Source organism: Vulpes lagopus, chromosome 10, assembly GCF_018345385.1.
Source record: "Vulpes lagopus strain Blue_001 chromosome 10, ASM1834538v1, whole genome shotgun sequence".
NCBI lineage: Eukaryota > Metazoa > Chordata > Mammalia > Carnivora > Canidae > Vulpes > Vulpes lagopus.
This window is the reverse complement of record NC_054833.1, coordinates 101,859,660-101,877,772: the sequence shown is the minus strand read 5'-3', so window position 1 is coordinate 101,877,772 and position 18,113 is coordinate 101,859,660. Positions and strand designations below refer to the sequence as shown.

The 18,113-nt window shown below is 40.9% G+C and overlaps 1 protein-coding gene across 6 annotated transcripts in view; it reads right to left on the bottom strand.

Annotated features, from left to right (window-relative positions):
* Positions 1-6,301: 6,301 nt before the first annotated feature.
* Positions 6,302-18,113, bottom strand: part of TMEM170A (transmembrane protein 170A) — a 46,208-nt gene continuing 34,396 nt past the window's right edge. For 3 of the 6 annotated variants that reach the window (XM_041770589.1, XM_041770586.1, XM_041770588.1), the window contains 2 exons: positions 12,291-12,461; positions 6,302-9,788 (listed from right to left, as the gene is read on the bottom strand). In XM_041770589.1, coding sequence (XP_041626523.1) covers positions 9,658-9,788; positions 12,291-12,459 — 300 coding nt within the window. In that variant the 5' untranslated portion in view covers positions 12,460-12,461 and the 3' untranslated portion in view covers positions 6,302-9,657. The remainder of the gene's footprint in view (positions 9,789-12,290; positions 12,462-18,113) is intronic. The other 3 variants (XM_041770592.1, XM_041770587.1, XM_041770591.1) reach the window with 1 other exon arrangement.

Here is an 18,113-nt window from a genome sequence, read left to right as displayed (position 1 = left end):
ATACTTAGGGCCGTGTGGGGTTTTTTGCATTTTTGTGCTTTTTGGTGGTGATTTCGCGGTTTAAAATGACCGCCCAACGTAGTGGCGGTGCTGCCAGTGCTCCCGAAGCGCAAGAAGGCTGTGAGGTGCCTTATGGAGAAAATACGGTTGCTAGATAAGCTTCGTGCAGGCGCGAGTTGTAGCGCTGCTGGCCGCGAGTTCGATGTTAATGAATCCACAATCCGGTACATCCAAAAAAAAGGAAAAAAAAGGGAAAAGGAAATTCGCCCATCTGTCCGGGAGGCCGCCCCGGAAAGTGCGCAAGTAACGTCTATGGTACGTGAGGAAGCTATGGAAAAGATGGAAAAACGACTAAGTTTGTGGATTCACGAGATGACAACCGACAGAAAAGGCGTGGTGGACGGCATTGTCTTGAGGCTGAAAGCCAAAGAAATTTACGGTCATGTAACCCAGGGCCAGAAAAACGTGAAACCTTTCTCCGCCAGCGCTGGCTGGGTGGCGTGAACAATGTTAAACTAGCAGGTGAGGCAAGTTCTGCAGATCAGGAGGCTGCGGGAGAATTTAAAAAGCACTTGCTGAGTGTTATACAGGAGAAAGGATATGTGGAAGAGCAGGTTTTCAACGCTGATGAGACTGGCTTATTTTACAAGGACGTTGGCAGCAGAACCTATATGACACAAATGGCCTGCAAAGCCCCTGGCTTTAAATCATTACAAGACTATGCAACCTTGCTCTTGTGCACCAATGCCAAGGGCGACTTCAAGTGCAAACCCCTAATGGTATACAGAGCCCAGAATCCACAAGCACTTACAGGGAAAAGCGTCAACCATATGCCGGTCCATTGGAGGAACAAAAAAGCCTGGATGACATCCGATTGTTTCACAACTGCTTCATACCAGAAGTTGAATGCTATCTCCAGGGCAGAAACCTTGCCTTCAAGGTTTTATTAATTTTGTTTTTGTTTTGTTTTGTTTTTATTTTTATTCATTTATGATAGTCACAGAGAGAGAGAGAGAGGCAGAGACACAGGCAGAGGGAGAAGCAGGCTCCATGCACTGGGAGCCCGACGTGGGATTCGATCCCGGGTCTCCAGGATCATGCCCTGGGCCAAAGGCAGGCACCAAACCGCTGCGCCACCCAGGGACCCCGGTTTTATTAATTTTGGATAATGCCCCAGTCTGTTGCTTGAGGAACTCAGAAATGCCCATCCCAACGTAGAAGTTCTTTTCATGCCCCCAAACACTACATCTCTCATCCAACCCCTGGATCGGGTATAATAAAAGCTTTCAAGGCACACTATACCAGGGAGCTTTATAGCAAGGCTTTCGAGGCTCTCAAGTCCAACACAGAGACTACCATGTTGGACTACTGGAAGTCAGTTACTCTACACAGTGTTATTGATTATGTTGGGACAGCCTGGGACAGCATCAAACAAGCTACTCTCAACAGCTGTTGGGAAAATGGCCAGACTGTGTGCAAAATTTTGAAGGCTTTGACGGTGTTACAGAAAGTATAAAGAACAGTGTCAAAAAGATAACACATATCACAGAGCAAATAAGTGGAGGAGGCTTTGATGACATGAAGGAGGAAGATGTGGAGGAAATTTTGGCAGAGAAGGCAATAGAACCCACCAATGAAGACCTGGACGAGATGGCAAAACAAGGCATTGGAGTTGGCAATGACGAGGATGGTGATGAAAGTCAGTCAACCTAAGACTTCAAGAATTGACCCTCTTGGGCAGCCCGGGTGGCTCAGTGGTTTAGCACCGCCTTCAGCCCAGGGTATGATCCTGGAGACCTGGGATCGAGTCCCACGTCGGGCTCCCTGCGTGGAGCCTGCTTCTCCCTCTCCCTGTGTCTCTGCCTCAGACATGTACCTGTGGAGTTGCTCTCTGTCTCTGTGTCTCTCATGAATAAATAAAATATTTTTTTAAAAAAAGAATTGACCCTCTTACAATGACTAATATATCAGAATGGAATTCTGCCTTGGAAAGAATTTACAATGACATGGAAGATAAATAAAAATTAAAAAAAAAAAGGGGGGGGGCGGGATCCCTGGGTGGCGCAGCGGTTTGGCGCCTGCCTTTGGCCCAGGGCACGATCCTGGAGACCCGGGATCGAATCCCACGTCAGGCTTCCAGTGCATGAAGCCTGCTTCTCCCTCTGCCTATGTCTCTGCCTCTCTCTCTTTCTCTCTCTGTGACTATCATAAATAAATAAAAAAAAATTTTTTTTAAGTTTTTTATTATGAAAAATTTTTTTTATTATTACTTATTTATGATAGTCACAGAGAGAGAGAGAGAGAGAGGCAGAGACACAGGCAGAGGGAGAAGCAGGCTCCATGCGCCGAGAGCCCGACGTGGGATTCGATCCCGGGTCTCCAGGATCGCGCCCTGGGCCAAAGGCAGGCACCGAACCGCTGTACCACCCAGGGATCCCAAATAAAAAAATTTTTAAAAAATGACACGGAAGAGTGTGACCCTATGCTTGATCGCAGCCTTAAATTTAAATGCCTGACCTCACTAGCATTTGCCCCTTATGCCAAGATGCTTAAAGATTTGAGGCAAAAAGCCAAGCAAACAAGGCTGACCCAACTTTTTGAGCCAGTTTGGGAGGGAAAGTTGCCAGCTCTGTCAACAAGTCATGAGAGGCAAACTTTTGAGGTTGAATTGCCAAACACTGACATGCTGCCCTGTTCCTCTTCTGCAGAATAAATTCTACCAACCTCTTCCTTGGTTTTTGGGGGCAAGCCAAGGTCAAGAGGTTTAACCACACTGTGTGCTGCAACACACATCCTGCTGTTCCATCAACAGTAAGATTTTAATTACCATTTTAATGAAATCTCTAATTTCTTTCAGGACCCTATTTGTATTACTGTGCAGTATACAGTATGTGTTCACAATACTCTGTGAATATCGTTATGTGTTTACTACATGTACTATATACGTGTACTGCATGTGTGCATAGACTGACGGAAAGAGTTAAGTAATACAGTGTCAGTGTTGTAGAGGACATCACACAAAAATGCTATAATTAAAATAGTTTTATTATAAAGAAATACTGCACGTAACTACTGTAAGAAAGATACGTTAAATAAGGTGTCTTTGAACAGAAACCTACATAAAACAAGATTACATATTGATCAGTTGACAAAAATATTGTGACCAGAGACTCGCAGGAACCCAACCCTGTATTTCCCCCAATAGTGGTTCAGTACTAATTGAGTGTGTGCAGTGACTTTGTAGACATAACTACTGTGGACAGGAATCAGCTGCATTTTAGAATTCAGACATCATCTCCATGAGTCCTTCAAGTATATCCATATAGAAGTATAGCCATATACAATCTTTATAACTTTACCAGACTAAAACTTTTAAAATTATAATCCAACTATGGGAGGCAGTAATCAGAAACAAATGCAGATGAGACATCAACAATTAACATCCTCTTTGTTCAGGTTTAGTTTTCCAAGGTTTAATTTTCAGCTGAAAATTGCTGCTTGTTGATACTCTGGATGACTGGGTCTGAGGCACCTAGTCCTACAGTTATCTCAATTAAAAAATAGCTGAACGTCTGTGATTAAAAGGACATTACAATGGCAGTATGCCAGCAAACTTTAAAAAACAGCCTAATTGAAACATAATTCCCAGACCATAAAACGTACCCATTTAAAGTACACGATTCAGTAGTTCTGGTAAGTTCACAGACTTGTGCAACCATCACACCAAAAATGAGCCTCTTTCCCATTTCTTCCCAATCCCCAGCCTCAGGCTTAATCTTATTGTCTCTATAGATTTGCCTATTCTGGACTTTTCAGATAAATGGTATTATACAGTGTGTCTTGTCTTCTTTCACTTAGCACATCTTAGAGCTAATTTCTCTTAGACGTGTACCTGTGGAGTTGCTTGATCTCATAGTAGTTCTGTGCTTTACCTTTCAAGGATCTGCCACATTGCTTCCCAAAGCAGCTGAGCCATTTTATATCCTCAGCAGCAATGTATGAAGAGTCCAGTTTCTGCACACCTTGCCAATACTCGTCTTTTTTATTAAAGTCATCTTAGTGGATGTGAAGTGGCATTTCATCGTAGTTTTGATTTGCATTTGCACACTTCCCTGATGACTAATGATGTTAAGCATCTTTTCATGTCTTTATTGGCCATGTTACATGTTCTTCTGAGAATGTCTATTCAGATCCTTTGCCCATTTTAAAATCAGGTTGTCTTTTTATTGTTGAGTTTCAAGATTTCTTTATGTATTTTAAATATCAATCTCATAAAACATAGGCCTTAAAATTATTTTCTATTGTGTGCCATCACTTCCTTAATGGCATTCATTGAAGCATAACATTTTTTTTGGGCAGCCCAGGTGGCTCAGTGGTTTAGCACCGCGTTCAGCCCAGGGCCTGATCTTGGAGACCCAGGATCGAGTCCCATGTCGGACTCCCTGCATGGAGCCTGCTTCTCCCTCTGCCTGTCTCTCTGCCCCTCTCTGTCTCTCATGAATAAAATCTTTAAAGGAAATTTTTTTCTCATTTTGATGAAGTCCAATTTACCTATTTTTCTCTTGTCCTTGGTGCGTTTGGGGTTCTACCAAAGAAGCTTTTGCCTAGCTCAAGATCATGAAACTTAACTCTTGTTTTCAGTTTTATAGTTTTAGTTTGTGCATTTAGGTCTATGATCTTCCTTATGGGAGAAGAAAAGAATGGATGTGAAATTAGGACCTGGTGTTTGGGAGTTTAACATGCTCAGCCTTTTCCCTTGGATAGCATTAGTGAACCTGCAGTGACACACCAGGACATAGCCCTTTGCCCCATCAATGAGGTCCAAGTCTGGGGAAAAGGATGTGTTGCGGTTCTCTAGCAGACTCTCCTCCAGCATCATCTCATTTCTCCGTCTTTTTTTTTTTCTCCCAGTCTCTTTACAGCTCACTAGCACCCCATACATTTGTTCAAGTTAACAAAATTTCTTTTAAGATTTTATTTATTCATCAGAAAGAGAGAGAGAGAAAAGCGCAGAGGCAGAAGCAGACTCCCTGAGGAGCAGGGAGCCTGATGCGGAACTCGATCCCAGGACCCCAGGATCACAACCTGAGCCAAAGGCAGACTTAATGGACTGAGACACTCAGGCACCCAAATTCACAGTTTCTAACCACTTTAATGGTAATCAGGGTAGGAGCTACTTTCCATTGTTTCAAATAAAGAGGCCAACTCCAGGCCAAAGGCATGTGTTGTTTGACCTGGAAAGCATTTTATGGGAAGTCAGATTAGTTGCAAGTGCTTAAAAATGGAAATTTCAAATAATCTTGATTTCCAACTTCTCTTGAAAAACTGGAAAATCTGGCTATTCTGGGCTCAAAATCTCACACAGTAAAAATAGGCTGGAAATAAGCAATGGTTGGCCCCTTTACACAGGGCTCTCCAGTTGGCCAGAGTACAAATTCCCTCAACTCCCTAGAAAATTCCTGGTTCATTATTACTGCGTTTTCTTAGCAATGATTTATGGGGTCCTCTCTACCATACTGCGCACGTTTAGCCCCTCATCTCACACAGTCTATTTCCATTGTCCAATCTTGGGTTATCACCTTTTGAAAATTGAAGAAAATTTCCTCCCACCTTGAGTCCTGGATACATATAATCCTGGGGGTTTCTGGTTGAATTCTGCATGTAGAATTCTCCTGGGGTGCTAGAAATTGTTCTGTACCTTGTTGTGAATGGTAGTCACATAAATATGTGAATACATAAAAATTCATCAAGCTATACATTTAAGATTTGGGCACTTTTCTGTGTATTATACCTCAATAAAAAATAGAATGGGTGGACAGTCTCCTGCCAGACATTATATGTCTATCTACACCACCTGTGACTGCAGTGGTCATCTATCTTGTGACCGTGACACCCAAATCGAACAATTTGCTGAAAACGGCAGAGCAGAGGAAGACTTCTATGATGTCACCAAGAGTGCCAAACTAACGTTGGAGCTGCTCTTCATGTGAGCCTACTGTTGGAATAATTTTTGTCATACACTATGTGAGCTTTCAGCCATCCCAGTGTGCAATCAGACAAAAAGCTTCTTGATGGTAGAGACAGCCCACAAAGTGCATTTAACAGGACTGAAGTACACATGGACATAGTTTAATCACTTCCTTGAACAAGAATTTTACCAAAATTAGTAAGAAGTTGGACATAAAAGAAATAGAGTTAAACATATGTAAAGCATTCAGTTACTGAAAAACTCAAAAATTTAAGTCGGACAACTTTACTGCAAAGGATTAAATTCATTGGCCACTGAAAAAAGAAAGAACCATTCCAGGTAACAGAATTGAAATTCTTTATTGATAAACATTTTACCAGAATTAGAAATGTCAGTAGAAAAATAAAATTTAAATAATCTCCATCGTACAAAGATTTGATCATTTTGACTGTGGCAGTTAGTGAAATAATCTCATACAAAAGTTAAGCTGATTTTCATCACAACCAGCCTAACAGTGCACAAAACAGAAACACACGGTCACAAAACTTTCTGCGTCTGTGTGGATAGCTGATGGCACCAAGGCTTCACATTCCAGGAAATGGTGTCTTAGGCAAGCTTGGTATGCACTGCAGTTGTATTAAGAATTTAATTCAAACCAGAGCAGTCAGAAAGGACACTGAAATCAGAAGCTAACATATAATTTAAGATTTAAAAAAACATAAGGAATGGTTTAGTTATTTGCATCAACTTCTCCCTGGTTTAAACATTTCCTAAGAAGCAATGTTTTGCTGCAAAATTAAAAAATGAGTTAAGAGCACAAATAGACATTCTTTTCTTAGAATATTTATTACACATTTGTATATGGACTTGTCTTCATGAAATGCCTTCATCCCAAACCCCCATATTAAAGACTGCAGCTTTAATGGTTGAGAGCTGCCTCCTTCTCTCCTGCATAAAAAACATTAAAAAAAATAATAAATAAAGGAAAAGTAGATGTCCAGCTGGGAAGGGGTGGTTGCACAGGCCCTAAGAAAGCCAGCTGTTGGCAAAAATTCTTAAAAATTATATATGGTAAAGTAAAATGTTCAACACAAATGCAAATATTTTTCCACTTAAGTGACCACCCACAAATAATTGTGTATTTGAGAAATTAAAAAAAAAAAGGCCCAAAGAAAACTAGACATTCTTTATATCATTCAAATAGTTTCTCCTTAAAAACATTTCAAGCTACAAAGCTCAATGCATATGAAGGTCTATATAAATTTATTCACAGGAGCATGTTAATATATTGGAGTGGATGAAATCCTCAATAATTTGAAGATACATCTTATATTTGAAGTTTTTAAAAAGTGGATAACCATAGTACAGCAAAGAAACAGATGGAAACAAAAACATCTTTCAAAATGCATTAATTTTTGTGTCTTAGCTCTAATAACCAAATATTTAAATCATCAATCAATACGTTCAAAAATTAGTATTCAGGGAGAGAGGCCTAACAACCACAGGTCTATATGTTCAATTCGAAAAATTCTATCCAAAAGAATATTTTAGGTGAGAATTCTAATAAGAGGCATACTTCAAGGGAGATGATTATAATCATTTGCTATAACAAAAGATAAGAATGTCTCAAATGTCTTAAAGTGAAGAGCTACTTTGCAAAATCACAGCTCCTTGAACTGAAAAATGTTGAGTCTTATTTAGAGACTTAGGGGCGCCTAGCTGGCTCAGCCAGTGGAGTATCCGACACTTGATCTTAGAATCGTGAGTTCAAGCCCCACACTGGGCACAGAGAGAACTTAAAACTAAAATCTTGGGGCATCTGGGTGGCTCAGTTGGTTAAGTGTCTGCCTTTGGCTCAGGTTCCCGATCTCAGGGTCCTGGGATCCAGCCCCATGTCTCTGCTGCTCCTCCCTCTGCCCCTCCCCTTATGTATGTGCGTGTGCTCTCTTTCAAATAAATAAAGAAGATCTTATAAAATAAAATCTTTAAGAAAAAGTCTTAAAGTTTGCTTGAAAGATTTTGAGCACTGAAGAGCATTCCTTGTTGGGGAATTTATAAAAACATTTGCTGGCATTCCAAGCCTACTTATAACTTTCCACCTGGTCTGAGCATATGTCACTATAATTTTGCTAAGTAGTCTAATGGCTTCTTAGTTAAAGAGAAAGTGTCCAATTAATTTTCTGTGATCTCTTTCCCCTTTGACTTTCCCTGGTTAGTTGGTCCTTCTGGCTATTTTTAATCAGAAGCCGGAGCACATGTTGCTTTAAATGGAACGGATGTGTTTGTGTGTTTGTGTGTACATGACCTCGTGGGCTGTTAGCCTCACTGTTACAATGAAAACTTTCCTTTAAAAACATCAGATTTAATGATCAGAAACTATTCTGAACCAGAGAACAAGGACTGTATTCCATTTAACACAGTTGAGGTGGTAAGGATCAAGGTAGACAATTTTTGCAATCATTTCTCTTTTGAAGGTCACAGTTTTCAGGCCTTTTAATGAAAAAGAAAGTTAGGCAGTAGAAGAAAAATTAAGATAGCTAAAATTGGGTTTAAGAAACTTGATGTTTAATTCTCTGTAAGGATATACATTCTCTTAAAGGGAAATATAAATGTGGAAGCATATCTGAAAATTAAACTTTAGGCACTTTCTGGGAGTGACACCAATACTGTAAAAGTGGTAATCACAGTAAGACCAGGAAATTAATAACCACTAAGTCTAGTTTAAGCTGCATTTCTACAATTTCAACCAAAGTCACTAAGAAAAACTATAGCAGAATGTTTAAAAAATTTTTTTTGGTACCTCAATGTCCAAAGAGCATTCTAGCCAACCTGGCTTAAAATTCTGAACTCAAGTTATTTAATAGGGTCTGTTCCCAATTTAACTAAACAAAGTCAATAGAATGAAAGTGATGAGAAAAGGGATACAGGAATTCTGGGGGGGAAAGTCTCAATTAGCTAGCTTATTCTGATAAAATATACAAAACAACAACATCTCTTAAAATATATTAAGTAATCAGAGGTCAAGATAGTTATCCATAAAATGTCACATCATCTTTTTCTTTCAACAGTGGAAATGAAGCCACTACTTGTGTTGTAGGATTTTTTTTCCTATTACATTTTACCAAATTTGTTCTCAAAGCTCTACTCAACCAAAACCTACTTGGCACTTAATGTCATTCATATGTAATGAAAAAAGAGCCTGCCAAAGATTAATCAAGGTTAGATTTTAGTACAAGGTTAGATTTTGGATTTTACTATACTGTACAGTATAGTACAGTATACTCTGCTCAGAAAGAAACCAGTATTTTTCATAGCTTCTCTGAAATATGCAACACTACATTTTCTCACAGAATATTGTAAATTGCAGTGTGAAGGATGTCAACCCAGAAACACTGTTGACCTAGCATGGGTAAAGATGCACCTGTAAAACTGCTTAAATTAAACTTTAAAAAAGGACAAAAAAAGTGCTAAGAAACTCAATTTGTTTTGGTTGAGAACAATTGGAGTCCAGAAAGATCTTCAATTCCTGGAGCTTCAAACTGAAGAAAGGGCTGAGATGTCATTTTTCACATACTTCTTCATCCAAGTTTCTTCCATTTGAAGAATTAAGAAAACACTACATTCCATAATGTATTCTTTTTGAGGATTCCGTAAAACTTAGGTTCAGTATCATGACATAAGGCTATCCGCTATAGAGTAGCTAAAACCCGTAAAAAGGAGACCACCACTACACAAAACGTCTGTCCAGTGCCCAAGGTGAGGGCTTCAAATGGTATCATTTCCTTTCCTGCTGCTCGGTACACTCCAGCAATTGCAGCACCTGTTCAAAAATTCAAGAGGTGTTAAAAAAAAAATCAAGGTTAATATAGTCAGGAAAATATAGCATTTAAAATCCTATTGTACGTAGAATGTTCTGGATTGTTTTACATTAAAATTTAAATATTGTAGAAATGTTTTCTTTTCCTTATACTTTTTTTGCTGCCTACTCTAGGGTTTTAAGTATTCCCCATACAATTTGCAAATCTCTTAGTGCTTTTAGATGTTGAAAAGTGAGTTCTTAAAACTGAGACTCCTAGATTCACAGAATAAAATAATCTGGAAGTCATAACAAAAAGCACAAAGATATAGCAATTTCCACATGACCCAATTACAAATTCAGAAATATCTCTTCTTTGCCATGCTTAGCATTTAACAGGTACCTTAAAAAAATCCCAGTAATGAATGCCAACAAAGCTTCTATGTGAGACTAAGCAAGAAATATTTCAGAAGCCACAGGGAATCCTCAATCCACCCTCTACTGTACTCAGAATTTCCCTCTCAAAGTGGATAGAGGAGGGAGCAGAGGATGAGAAAAGGAGGGGATGGCTCTACACTTGTGAAGTTGTTATTAATGGCATGAGGGGAGAGTTCCTAAGGGGATCCTTTCTGTTCCAGATATCATTGTTTTTATTATGTTAGTCACCACAACTTCCAAGAAACTGAATAAACCAAACACAAACATCTTAATCTCCCTAGAAACCCATATGAATTGCTATAGGGACTCAGCATTGTACCAAGAAAGCCAAGAATTCATTAGCTGGACAAAAAATAGACCAAAAGTTCCCAAAGGATCCTCCTCTTAAAAAACTGTTCCAAACAGATGCTCTTTGGTCAGTGTGTTCATTCACGCTAATATTTATTTACCTCTACGTCTGATAAGGGATGATCCCTATTCTCATCAATGTTCAGAACCAAGCCGAGACTCAGAAAGCATAAGCATGAACCAAACTTTGAATAATACAATATATAGCATCTCAAATCAAACGTCTGGGATATGAAAGTATAATAACACATTTGAAGAAAGAGAGCAAATTAACCATTATCTGTATCGTTGCCTGGAACACCTGTGACTTTGAACAGTCAGTCTCCAGTGGCTAGGCATATACATACTGTTATTAACATCTGCAACAAACCCATTTCATCAGACCCTTCTTAGTTCAGCTCCAAAGAGAGTGGGCTAGGTAGAAAGAAGTGTGAGAAATTTGAAGTAGGCCCTAAAGTGGGGTCTGGATGATGAGGCAGGGAAGAAAGGGAAAAGCTGGCCATGGGGAGCAGCAAAACGGGAAAAGAGACTCTATTCAAACTGGAGTCTTAAAAATAGAACGGACAGGCTTAGTGCACAGTTTCTAAGTGTTCGGTATTATATTAAGTTCTTTAAACATTTCCTTTTATCATCACACAGCATCCAAAGTGGATGGTATTATTCTTATTTTACTGATGAGAAATCTGAGACAGGCCCTAGGAGCCAGGAGTCCAACAAGGAAACTGGAGCAGGTCTCTCAAGAGCAGCAGCAGGTGATATAGTTAAAAATACTATATAAAGCCAGTTATGGAAACCTTAATGCAGACCAGAGAAAACTGGCCTCTTCCTCTTTTTACCACAAACTTTTCATCACCTACAGAACACACAGAAATGAGGCCACTTTATCCCCCAAAAAAACTCAAGTCAAAGAAAAGACAGAGGGACAGTTCTGTAGAACTCAAGACTTAAATTCATACATTACAAATTAGAAGGAACATTATGTTTCTATTTTTAAAGCATATATTTGTTTACATACATACTAAGAAAAACGTCTGAAAGCATATACCAAAATGCAAATTGTGGCTTTCACTAAGGGATGCGATAATGGAGTGTTTTTAGTTTTGCTTCCTTAAAATTTTTAAATTATATAAAACATAAATGATATTTATACTTAATTGAGCTTAAAAATGATTTAAACTTATTCTCATCTTTGTGACATGACGAAAAGTCAAATGATTTTTTAAAAAAGAAGTAAAAATAATGTATTTGTTATATCAATTTTTATTCAGAAAGTTCTGAGAGGGGTTTTGGAAAAATACTAGAAGACAAATCAGGTACTTGTCTAAACAAGAATTCTTGCCATTGCAATTAGTCTTCCATCCCTCAAGTGACCACTTGAATGAGAAGAAACTCATCAACAATCTTGGGATGCCATCAGTTAATTGATAGCGGACAAGAAAGAAGCAGTAGCTTCCAAAAACATAAACAGCTTCTCTTACTAGTAACCTATCTCACAAAACCTCATCTGGCTTACATGAAAGATATGAGACAATATAACTTAGGAAATTAAAGATGTGAGCCAAATAATGGGCAGAGGTGGGATTAAAGGTAGGGAAAAAAACAAAGACACTAAAAAAAGGGCCCGTGGTTAAAAGCCACTTTTTTTTTTCATTTTACTCCGACATGTTTCTAAAATGGATCCAGAAATTAAGTGACTAGTCATATGAAACGTTTTGACTGGTATTTTAATGTCTAACATACTTGTCAAGATTCCAGCAGTAATTGGTCCCACGATGCCCATCAACAGGATGCTTACAGACATGAACCTACCATATTTGTGATGTCTGAGGGTGAAGAGGGCCAGTAATCCAGCAGGGACATGGAAGAAGAGAGAGGACACCAGTGCCCACAGGAACACACCATACCACATCTCTACAAGGGAAAGCAAAGAAAGGTTGTAAGCCACCGACCTTCCTAGCACACTGATTACCAGGGGCTAGTCATCATACCCGCTTATTTCATTTTCAAAGCCATCCAGGTGCAGTGTAGGTTCATCAGTCAAACATTCAAATATTGATGGTTCCAGAGGGATCAGCAAACTATGGCTCACATGCCACCACCTTGTTTTGTGCATAAATTCTTACTGTAACACAGTTGTGCCCATTCATTTAAGTCTTGCCTATGGCCACTTTCAAGCTACAAGAGCAGAGCTGAAACAGAGCCCGAAATATTTACTATATGGCCGTTTCCAGAGTAAGTGGCTCAACCTCTAAAGTGGCTAATCATTTTAGTCTTTTAAAATGAAAAATGTATACAATTTTATTCATTCAACAATCTTTTTTTTTTTTTTTTTTTTGAGCAACAATCATTTTCAAGACAAAGCAGTAAGTATCAGTCCACTGCCTCTTAGAATAGCAAATTTCCTTAAGATATGAAATAAACACCAGAAAATAGGAGTGTCTGGCTTAGAGACAAATGGCACATAGTGATGGAGGAGCCAGTTCCTATGGGGAATGTCTAATTAACTTTTAAGATGACTGCAATTCAGGCAATGTTAAAATATTTGATAACCAATGTGTGAGTCCCCTCGGAAAATAGAAAAAAGGAGGAGGTAACAACCATCCTGCCGTCATGACTTTGCAATCTGGAAAACAGCACACATAGCAATTTCCCCCACTGAGCCCAGGCAAAGCTTTAGAATTCTCAAAATAGCCCTTTGGTGCCCACATGGATACAATGAAGGTGCCACGTCAGATAAAATCTGTTATCCATCCTTGCTTTGGAAGCAGGTAAGTAACAGGCAATTTCAGAGATCAGTAAACAGCCTAACTCAGCACTACGGTCATCCAGACCAGTTAACCCTTTATGGGGGGGGGGTGCAGTCCTGCGCATTGCAGGATATGGAGCAGCACCCCTGGCCTCTACCCTCTACTATATGTCAGTAGCACCCTCTCCCCAGTTGCAACAATCAAATATATTTCCAGACTTTGCCAAATGTCCTGGGGTGGGGATGGGGGTCAAAAATCACCCCGATTAAAAACCACTAGTCTGACTGAACTAGAGGGTCTATAAAATTAAAAGCAGTTAAAACAAAGATGGGGGTGCCTGACTGGTTCAGTCAGTAGAGCATATGACTTTTGATCTCAGGATTGTGAGTTCAAGACCCACATTAAGGCATGGAGGCTACTTTATTTTTTTTTTTTACGATTTTATTTATTTATTCATGAAAGACATGGAGGAGAGAGGGAGGCAGAGACACAGGCAGAAAGAGAAGCAGGCTCCATGAAGGGAGCCCAATGCGGGACTCGATCCCAGGACTCTGGGATCACGCCCTGGGCTGAAGGCAGGCTAAACCACTGAGCCACCCAGGGATTCCCATGGAGCCTACTTTTAAAAAAAAGCTAGAGACAGATGAGGTCATGTTATAGTGGGTTTTGAAGGCCAGACTAAAGACTTCAATGTGAGAGCCCCAGAAGCACCATTAAAGGTTCTTTTTTTTTTTAATTTTATTTATTTATTTATTTATTTATTTATTTATTTATTTATTTATTATGATAGTCACAGGGAGAGAGAGAGAGAGAGGCAGAGACACAGACAGAGGGAGAAGCAGGCTCCATGCACCGGGAGCCTGACGTGGGATTCGATCCCGGGTCTCCAGGATCGCGCCCTGGGCCAAAGGCAGGCGCCAAACCGCTGCGCCACCCAGGGATCCCCACCATTAAAGGTTCTAAGCAGTAAAGAGTCATCAGGACATTATGTCACAGGTCCCACCTTACAGAATACAGACCAGAAAACCTTTCTGGAGGGTAATTTAGAAGTGTACATCCAAAAAATTCCAGTGTGCATGCCCTTTGCCACAGTGACTTTACTTCCAGGAATACCACCTGTAGGGATACACCTGCAGGTGAGGGCAGAGGTACGAGGTGTTCCAAGCAGCATGATCTCTCATGGCAAAGGCTAGACATCAACTGCTTGCACGTCAATGTAGGACTTGTCAAATACATTTTGGTGCACCCACATAATGTAACACTACACAATCACATGAAAATATGGCATAGATATTTATATACTGAAGGGATAAGATGCCCAAGACACAGTGGGAAGTAAAAAAAAAAAAAAAAAAAAAAAAAAAGCAAGCTGCAGAATAGTATATAGAAAAAGATCCTGTATTTGCAAAAACAAAACAAAAGAAACAAACAAACGTGTCTGTAAATAATTCTATGTACTCCAAAGAAGAGTCTGGACATAGGTGCATTTAATAAATATTTACACATGAGCTGGTCCTCTTCTAAGTGCTTTACAAATCTTAACACAAGCAATCCTGTCACAAATTTATGAGGCACAGATCCTGAATATCCCTGGCCCTAGACGAGGAAACAGAGGCAGAGGGGGGAAAGGAACTTCCTGGAGTCTATATACTGCTGGTGAGCCCACACTGCCAGCAGGAGGCAGAGCCCTGTTGGAGTCTAGTTGGAGCCCAGTTGGAGCCTGACACCCGAGGCCATGCTCTCATTCTCTATGCTGTCTCGTGCTGTACAGCAAGCAACAGAAAAGTGTTATTTCTGGGGAGTGGGATAGATTGGGGGAGTACTAATAACCGTTCTTTTATTTTGACCGTTTTTTCTCTTTTTTAATTGTGAGAAGTCCAATGCAGGGCTTGAACTCATGGCCCTGCAATCAAGACCTGAGCCAAGATCAAGTGCGGGCTGCTTAACTGACTGAGCCACCCAGGAGCCCCTACTTTCATTTTTTAAAAAAAAGCTTTTCTAGCTGCTTATTGGCTTTTACAAAATTACTATAAAAAACACTAGAGAAAGAAAAAAAAGAGCCTTTGTTTCTAAAAGAGCTGTTCAGGAAGGCTGATCTGATCAGAATGAACAATTACAGAGACAATGAGGAGCACCACTGGGCCTGGGGATGGTGGAGAGCAGGAAGGGGAGGATCACAGGCTTTTCTCAAAGTTGTATCTGAAGCTGTACTTGAAGCAGTTGTAAGGATTACTGCTGTGCATGCTTTCTTTCCAGATTATTTCTGAATTGTTGGAGGTGAGAGATTAAGAGTAGAGGCCAAATCCCTTCAAGCCACCACTGACAGCGTTGTCACTGATGACTGTTTGATTCTCAGTGTTCATTCTGACTCACAAAGTTTCAACTAATACCATATTCTGTGGCACCTGGGGGGCTCAGTGGTTGTTGAGCCCTTCAGCTCAGGGCATGATCCCAGGGTCCTGGGATAGAGCCCCGCATCAGGCTCGTTGCAGGGAGCCTGCTTCTCCCTCTGCCTATGTCTCTGCCCCTCTCTCTGTGTTTCTTATGAATAAATAAATAAACCTTAAAAAAAAAAAAACATATTCCACACATACCTAAATTAGGACACCTAGTCCAAGTTTGGATGAAAGGCTCCAAGTGAAAGTATCAGGCATGCCCCATCTAGGGCTCAAGGCTTATTAAAAATAACAGACGAGGGATCCCTGGGTGGCGCAACGGTTTGGCGCCTGCCTTTGGCCCAGGGCGCGATCCTGGAGACCCGGGATCGAGTCCCATGTTGGGCTCCCGGTGCATGGAGCCTGCTTCTCCCTCTGCCTGTGTCTCTGCCTCCCGCCCCCCTCTCTGTGTGACTATCATAAATAACTAAAAATAAAAAATAACAAACGGGGCAGCCCAAGTGGCTCAGTGCCACCTTCAGCCCAGGGTGTGATCCTGGAGACCCAGGATCGAGTTCCACGCCAGGCTCCCTGCGTGGAGCCTGCTTCTCCCTCTGCCTGTGTCTGTTCCTCTCTCTCTTGCTCTGTGTGTCTCTCATGAATAAATAAGTAAAATCTTTTAAAAATTTTTTTAAATAAAAAATAAAAATAAATAAAAATAACAAACGACTATGGGCACTTGGGTGGCTCAGTCGGTTAAGCATCTGCCTTCAGCTCAGGTCACGATCTCAGGGTCCTGGGACTGAGCCCCATGTAGGGCTCTCTGCTCAGCTCAGCAGCAGGGAGCCTGTCTGTCCCTCTCCTTCTGCCCCTTTCACCCTGCTCTCTCAAATAAATACATAAAATCTTAAAAAAAAAATGACTGAGGGTGTTTTGTCACTCTGGTAAAAAGCTATTAGCTAACTATAAAAAGTTTCAAACCATTTGTGAAACTTTTTTTTTTTTTTGCTGAAGATAGATTTTCAGAATAATTTAATAATACTGTTGAAACTGGTTCTGTTTGATGGTTTGGGAAATTCTGCTAAACCAAGTTAGATGATGCAATATGGAGCATAAAGTGATTCAAATAGGTAAGGTCCCAAGCTTAAAAATTAAATATGCATAATGTAAGAAACTAATATGTTTAAAAAATATATATACATATACTAATTAACTACTGTCCCTCTGCCAAAGAAAAAAAGACACCTTTCCAGTCAATAGTGTTGATCAGAAATTGTAGGCAGGGTTCTCAATTCTCAGGGTTTGAGCCCCGTTCTCCTTGGAAACAAACCTATACTACCTCAGCTTCCGTTCCAGCCTCAAGCCAGAGCTCCTCTCACTTCCACAACTTAGGAGACTCACCCTCTCTTCTTGGCAGCAGCTTGCAGAGGTTGCACTGTCTAGCATCCAGATACTGTCCCTCCAATAAATGTGCACCCGCCAGAGCTTTTGTACTCACAGATCCCTCCTGCCCGGGCAGCCAATGTGCACTCTGGCTCAGTGAGCTGTCTGGTCTTCCCAGCCTAACCGTCCCCCCGACTGCCCCACACTCCCCTCCCCTATCACCACCTACTGCCAGCTTGACCCCAGGCCATGAACAGCACCATGCCATACCCTTCCAGAGCAGTAACCCCATCTTCAATCCCACAGCCCTTACTAGCTACTCAGATCACTCACAGACTCACCTCCATTCCACCACCTAGTCTGCTAAACCTTATGGTGGCACCAGGAACACCACTGTTCCAGGGTGGACAGAGGGATGCAAATCTGCCTCTGAGCACTCAGAGCAGTTGCCATACTGGTTGCTGGCTGCCACAACTGACTTGAGATCCCACCAGTGACCTGACTCCGTTCTCAGGTCCTTCTGGAGGTCCCCAAGTTTTAGAGGTAAGAACTGCTTTCCGTAGCAACTCAAGGCACTGCTAGAGACTGGCTTCACACTGGATGCCATCGAGCCATTAGGACAGTGAACTGGGAGGGGAGGCCTAGACCCACCAACTCACAACTTCCATAAAAGTGGGTCCGATATGGGCAGCCTGGGTGGCTCAGTGGTTGCTGCCTTCAGCCCAGGGTGTGATCTTGGAGATCCGGGATAGAGTCCCAGATGGGGCTCCCTGCATGGAGCCTGCTTCTCCCTCTGCCTGTGTCTCTGCCTCTCTCTCTCTCTCTCTGTCTGTCGTCTCTTATGAATAAATAAATAAAATCTTAAAAAAAAAAAAGGTGGGTCCAATAGGATAAGGCCTTATAAGAAGAGAAAGATCTCTCTCTCTCTCTCTCTCTCTCTCTCTCTTCCCTGTCATCTCCCTCTTTCTCTCCCTGCCATGCGAGGACATCGAGGGCACTCAATACAACATGGCCATGCTGGCACCCTGATCTTGGACTTCCAGGATCCAGAACTGTGA